This window comes from Sarcophilus harrisii, chromosome 3, assembly GCF_902635505.1.
Source record: "Sarcophilus harrisii chromosome 3, mSarHar1.11, whole genome shotgun sequence".
Classification (NCBI taxonomy): Eukaryota; Metazoa; Chordata; class Mammalia; order Dasyuromorphia; family Dasyuridae; genus Sarcophilus; species Sarcophilus harrisii.
The window spans coordinates 81683253-81689977 of record NC_045428.1 but is presented as its reverse complement, the minus strand read 5'-3'; the positions used below and the strand labels follow the sequence as shown (position 1 = coordinate 81689977).

General features: G+C 38.7%; 1 protein-coding gene across 5 annotated transcripts in view; it reads left to right on the top strand.

Annotated features, from left to right (window-relative positions):
• Positions 1-430: 430 nt before the first annotated feature.
• The window catches only part of KIAA2012 (KIAA2012 ortholog), a 152808-nt gene continuing 146513 nt past the window's right edge, over positions 431-6725 (top strand). For 3 of the 5 annotated variants that reach the window (XM_031958315.1, XM_031958317.1, XM_031958314.1), the window contains exons 1-2: positions 432-832; positions 2358-2627. In XM_031958315.1, the coding sequence (XP_031814175.1) occupies positions 746-832; positions 2358-2627 (357 nt within the window). In that variant the 5' untranslated portion in view covers positions 432-745. Of the gene's footprint in view, positions 833-2357; positions 2628-6725 lie in introns of all 5 variants that reach the window. The other 2 variants (XM_031958316.1, XM_031958318.1) reach the window with 2 other exon arrangements.

The following is a 6725-nucleotide window of genomic DNA, read 5'->3' as shown; positions in this document are numbered from 1 at the left end:
CACATGAACACACACACAAAGAACCCAGTACACAGCACACAGCAAAAACAAACAAAAATGACATTTTGAGTCCAGACAAGGGATGCCCTAATCCAACCAAGAGAAAAACCGAAGAGGAGGGGTTTGAACTAGGTGACCCGTGTAAAATTGTTATGAGTCAGTTAATCGTTAGTTGAGAGCAGCACACTCACATGCTGGGATTTGGGTTGGTCTATAAACGTAAGATGAGCTCCATAAGAAGGGGTTGAAATTGGAGCCTGACCCATTCAGTGTCCTTGCTTTCCCTTGAGGGAGCTCTCAGTTACTATTTTGCTTTCCCATGCTGATTTAAGGGACTTAATTTCCCTTTGCTGCCATGGCAACTGGGAAACAAGCTTTGTTCACAAAGAGAAGGATAGTGGTGTTTCATGAATCTCTGGTCCTGTAGCAAAGCAACCAGTACGGAACATCAACAAGTCCTCTCAGAAGGCAGGAGAGGAAGAGAGTTTGCAGGGAGGGATGGAAGATTTGGGACTAGAAAGATCTGGGGAATTTTTTTTTCTGACAAAGACCCACACTGTATAAATTGTGGAGCAGGGTGTCATTAAGAAACTGCCATAAGAGGGGGGTAAATGCACCTAATAAAAGGCCAATGTGTGAAGTTCTGGGGCTCACTGCTGGCCTAAAGAAACCTTAAGGTGTAAGCAGTTTCAGACTTCAAAAGCAAGATGAATGACTTCTGAAAAGGAGGAGCAAGCAATGAAATATGTTCCCTCTCTCCCTCCTGAGCCGTGGAAATGGGCAAGTGGTCCAGAACAAACAGAAAAGGTTGGAGGTCTACTTGGAACCAGAGGTCAGTCCTGCAGGTGATAGCCTAGTACTTTTGGGGGTGGGAAGAGAGCAGGCTGTCCTTTTGGTCTCCACATTTTGTGGTTCCTGGTGTGGTGGTCATTTATGTTCTTGTGGCTGTGGTTGTTCCTTGGACTTCAAGAAAGTCTTTTTTTTTTGCCTAGCCAAATGAGGGCCACCACCTACCCCAACCTCCTCCTCTGCTGTCATAAAATTGGTGTGGCTGGGCTAAGTAATTGGAAATTAAAAGGATTTGGTCCAAAACCAGAATTTCCATATAGGAAACTCCCAAGGATGTTGCTAGATTGAGTTTTTAGAACAGGATGTTATTGTGGCTAGGGGAATGTGTACCTGCCCAATAATTTAGGACATTCTCTTTAATATTCTGGGACTCTTATCTCATAGCCAACATTTAATGTAGATAAGATTTTACAACAACAAACTTAAGATGAGGATGGGGAGGTGGCCCAGATTCTTTGTTGGACTGGAATTTTGTTGAATCAAATATTAGAAGACAAATGGGACATTAGAGGAACCCTGGAAAATTTTGTGTCATAAAGAGATTTCAGTAGCAATTGTGTTTATTATATTAGTATTTGTCCTGTCTAAGCTTAGAAGCCCATATTGCAGATGGTTGTTGATGGTACAGATTTACAAATAATATATAGAAGGCTTTATAACTTCCTAAAGAAGCAAACTAGATAAAACTATAACATATGGTGAGTGCATGAGCCTTCATTTTGGTTGAGGTTAATTAGAGAGATGGTGGTCGGAACAGAGAATTCAAACATTTAAACATCCTGATGTTGGAGGTCTGTTTCAAGTTATCTGCTGACCACCAAGCTAAAGAACTGGCTTATCAGTGACTTCACATCAGGACCCACATGTAGGGAACAGGGATCAGGATTGAACCTGTCTTGTCACTGGTCTTAGAAAGTTTGCCTACAGTATTGAGAAGTTAAACAATTGACTCAGGATCACACAGCCAGTATGTATCAGCAACTGGATTTGAATTCAGATTTTTCTGCCTTTGAAACCAGTTCTCTATTATTCCATATTGCCTTTCTATCTTTATTTACTGCTACTAAAATCTGCTAGAATAAATAGCCCACCTACAAGTTATATGGGTTAGAATATAGCAATTCTGCTTACTAATCATTAGCAGCGAGGAGCGACTTAAATTATATGGATTATATTGAGATGCTTGCTATTAGGTAGAGCTAACAGGAGCAAATCAATGTCAGAAAATGTCAATCATACAAATATATGTCCTCTGTGATGGATCCAAGGTGGCTGTTTAAAGTGGCTGTTTACAGGTTAGAATATAGCAATTCTGCCTATTAATCATTAGCAGTAAGGAGCAATTTAGATTATATGAATGATATTAAGATGCTTGATATTAGGTAGAGCTAACAGGAGCAAATCAATGTCAGAAAATGTCAATCACACAAATGCATGTCCTCTGTGATTCTGTCCAAGGTGGTTGTTTAAAGTGGCTGTATACTGGCAGTTGTTGCTTTTCTTTATAGGATTATTTGAACTGGACACCCCAAGAAAAGTCCCTGATCAGCTGGTCCCAGGATGGGGCACAAATTAAACGGGTATCCCTTCCTAAAACTTACAGCACCCGAAAGGGGGCCTTAATTCTTTACTCAGAAGACTTTGCAGAACCATCATGGAAACAAGAAGAAAAGAAAAAAGGACCCCGTCCCTACCGCCACCAAAAGAAGAGGTCAGGTTTTGCGTTGCACACACTAAAAGACTTGACAGCTGCCATATTGGCATATGGGAGTGATGGGGTGAGTATGAGACTCATTCTGCAGGTGTTAAAGAGAAGGCATGTTGGAGGAAGAAATGGCAGATCCCAGGTCTCATTCTAGCTCTGGTGGCAATTCCAGGCAACTCATGCATTCATTCAGAGGGTGATGGAAGGGAAGGAACACTGAAAATAAAGTCAGAAGACCGACTATTGAATGCAAACTCTGTCGCTTATGGCCACATGGTATTGAGCAAATCATTTTTTGAGCCTTTGTTTTCTCCTCTATAAAATGGGGGTACTAACACTCATACTTCCTTGGTATGGTAGAAAAAAAAGGTACTGGGTTCGAATCCCATCTCTTAACACTCCCTGTGCTACCTAAGCCATGGTTTTTAACCTCCCCAAGTCTCAGTTTCTCAAGGTGTAACATAATGAACTTGGACTGGCTGACTTCTGAGGTCCCTTCCAGCTACAATGGAAGGAGCCCTACCTCATAGGATCAAATAAGACATTATAGGCTTAATTCTTTGTAAACCTTAAGGCATGGTTATTTATAAAATGCAGATTATGTTACCAACCCTGTTTGTAGATAGTGCAGAGCTGTCATGAGATTCAGATGAGTTATTTGTCAAATCTCTTTGAAAAAAATATAAAAATGAAATTATGCTGTGTTCAATAACAATCTTAGAACTAGAAGGAAACAGATTATCTAGTACTATGTAAACATAAGGCATCTGTTTTGATGACTATCTTTTCCCACATGTCTTGCATCCTTTCTCTTTTTAGTCCCCATCCCCCATCCCTGTTATACTTGCTATAAACTTTCACTTTCCCCCTTCTCATTGTCAGAGTAAGACTTTTATCTTCTGTTTTGCTCCAGGGGTCAGAACTATGACTCATGAATAGAAGCTAGAGGAAGGCAGCATTTTGATCAGCCTAGGAAAGAATTTCCTAATCGCTAGAGTTGTCCAGTGATGGGATTGTTGCTTCATGGATTATTCTCCCCATCCCGATCTCTAGAGGTTGGATTACCAGCTGCCAGAGATGTTTGTAGGAAGTATTTCTGAATTGGGTGGAGAGCTAGAGGAGGCAGCTTCTAAAACTCTTTCCAGGTCTTAACAGTTGATGATACTGCAAAGATTTATCCAATATTTTCCCAGGGGGGGTTATGGAGGTCCATTTGGCTTCTCAGACTTTAGAGAGAGAGGAAAAATGTCAGACCATCATAACTGTCAAAATTCTGACAAATAGTTTCACATCACCTGAATTTACCTGACTTGCTTGATGGAGATTATCCAAATTTGTCCTGATTCCCTTAATTATGTGCACTTTGCCTCATCTGTGTGAGTCACAGATTAGCTAATGACTATGAAAATAATTGATAGCAAATTGATGAGGGCAAAACAAGCACAAGCTGAGCTATTTTGCGCTTTGTTTTCTTTGTGTCAAATCACAAGTTGTAATTCCAATTCTATTCATTTTGATAAACTACACAGTAACTTTGCTGGAGAGGTGGATCACCTTGAGATCTATAAGCATTATACATAAAGCCTCCATCATATATATATATATATATATATATATATATATATATATTACTGAGGCAATTGGGATCAAGTGACTTGCCCAGCGTCACACAGCTAGGAATTTTTTTAAGTGTCAGAGCACATTTGAATTCAGGTCCTCCTGACTTCAGGGCTGGTGCTCTATCCACTGCACTACCTAGTTGCCCAGTCTATATTTTCTTACATAATTCTAGCCTAACTATATCAGATGAAATTTGCTTACATGTATGTAGAACATGAATATAATGATATATATGTGTCTTAACAGATATAGTGTTCTTAAAAATCCATTAACATATGAATATATGAAAGGAATATTTATATTAACTTATAGGAACTTAAATAGTATATAGACTTGAAACTTTTGATCAGAACTATAACTAGGGCTGAGCAACTGGAGTTCTGAACCAGGGCACTGAAATTTTGAGGGTGCCAACAGTGCATGCAGTCCGAAAGTCAAAGATAATTAGTTAAATGGAAAAGACCAGGTGGTACTGCTCTCTCCCCAACAGCCACACCGGTGAGTTTTCCCCTAGCCTGGCATTTCCCCTTCCTTCCCACACTGTGTCTGCCTCAGCAGCCTTGCACTATTCTGGAGTTTCTACCTCCTCCCTTGGCCAACTGAATTGAAGGTTTGTTTCATGTCACTTACCTGAGGCACAAAAATTGTTGGTCATATTTCTGCTTGTAATATTCTCCTTCTACACAAATTGTAACACCTGAGGGCTATAATGATGCTTTTGGCCAAGAGAAGGGACTTTAGGAATTCTATTAAAAAGATTTAATTTACTATGCTTTCTGCTTATAAAGATTTTGCATTCCTACATTGGGAGAAGAAGCACAAAATAAGTAATGACAATATGGAGGAATAGAAGAAATAAGAATAGTAGAAAGCTATGAGATTGAACCACTTGATTACAAAAACCATAGTTTAGGGAAGGGAAGAGAGGGGAGAGGGGAGCCTGGAGAGCTAAGGTATGATACTAAAGGAAACAAGAAAACCCATAGATAGTTTTAAAAAAAAGAACATCTCCCAAATAATGTTGCTTGTTATTATTTTTTTGACTCAAAATGAAAATCAGCAGCTAAAAGCACTAAAACCAAAATAATGGAACCAAAAAGCCAGGGGGTGAGGGTGGTTAGAGGAAAAATGTCAGCTCAGTGTGTAGTGGGGCTTACAGAAAAACCCATAAAAGTTTAACTACTAATTAGAAAGACCTACATAACTTAGTCTCCACTCGAACCTGTGGGAAATGAGGTTGTCTCAAATAGGTGGCAATTAAAATTTTAAAGCATCCCACATCATCTCAAGTTCTATATATGGATCTACTGAAATAGATGTGGCAATATGTCTGAGTTTGATAGCTCAATGCACACCTACTCCTTGACATTTTTGATGACACAACGTCTTAATGAGTAAAGATAAATGTTAAACTAAGAAATCAGATGTCAAAGCTCTCAGGCTTCCAGGGGAAATACAGCAATGTCATTTTGTTGGCTGTTTTTTCCCCAAACACAAGCAACTATTTTCAAACATTCTTTAAGTGAGCACTGTCTTCCTGGGCCTTAGCTTCACACAACACAATATTGTGGACAATTTGTGGAACAGTAACTAAAGTAATGGACTTGAAGTTAGGGAGTCATTGTCAGGGGGAGGTGGAACCAAGATGTTAGAACGAAGGCAGGAAATCATTGTCATTTAGTCTTTTTTTTTCAGTCACTTCCAATTCTTGGTGACCCTATTTGGGGTTCTCTTGGCAAAGACACTGGAGTGATTTGCCATTTCCTTCTCCAGCTCATTTTATAGATGAGGAAACTGAGGAAAACAGGAGTAAGTGACTTGTCCAGGGTCACACAGTTAATGTCTAAGACCTTATTTAAACTTTGGCTTCCTGACTCCATGGATGACACACCATTGACTGTGTCATCTAGTTTAAATACTTCCTCTGATACTTGGTTGTAAATGGGGATAATAGCACCAAGGTTGCAGTAAAAATTAAATGAAATAATATTTGTAAAAAGCACAGTGCCTGGCACATAGTAGGCACTATTTGAATGCTTATTCCCTTCCTTTAATCACCCTTTTAGGTCCAGAACATGAACAACTTAAAAATTTAAATAACAAGATTTTTTTTTTTAACAATACTATCTATTGATAATATACAAAAATATGTACTTGAGGCTCTGGGATCCCAAAAATGCCTTATGAATCATCAAAAAGATTAAATTATGATCAGTATAATTTCATGTCATGTGTTTTACTGTATTGTAATATTATTGTATTGTATTGTAATATTTGGGATATTGATAATCCAGTGATTTTCACTAAACCCGAAATCCATGTAACCCAAATATCTTATTTTTTTAATCATAACAGCAAAAAGTGATTTATTGTAAATTATTTAAGCCTCAGTACTGTTAATGCAACCTTCATCTTTTCTATCTCATTATACTGACAGCCTTTGCCCCACCTCTCCTAATTTACATCATCACTTTCACTGTATGATCTCTTCATACTGCAGTTCTAAAAAAGCTGATCGGTTCTTTCTGAGAACAACAAAGTCACAGGATTT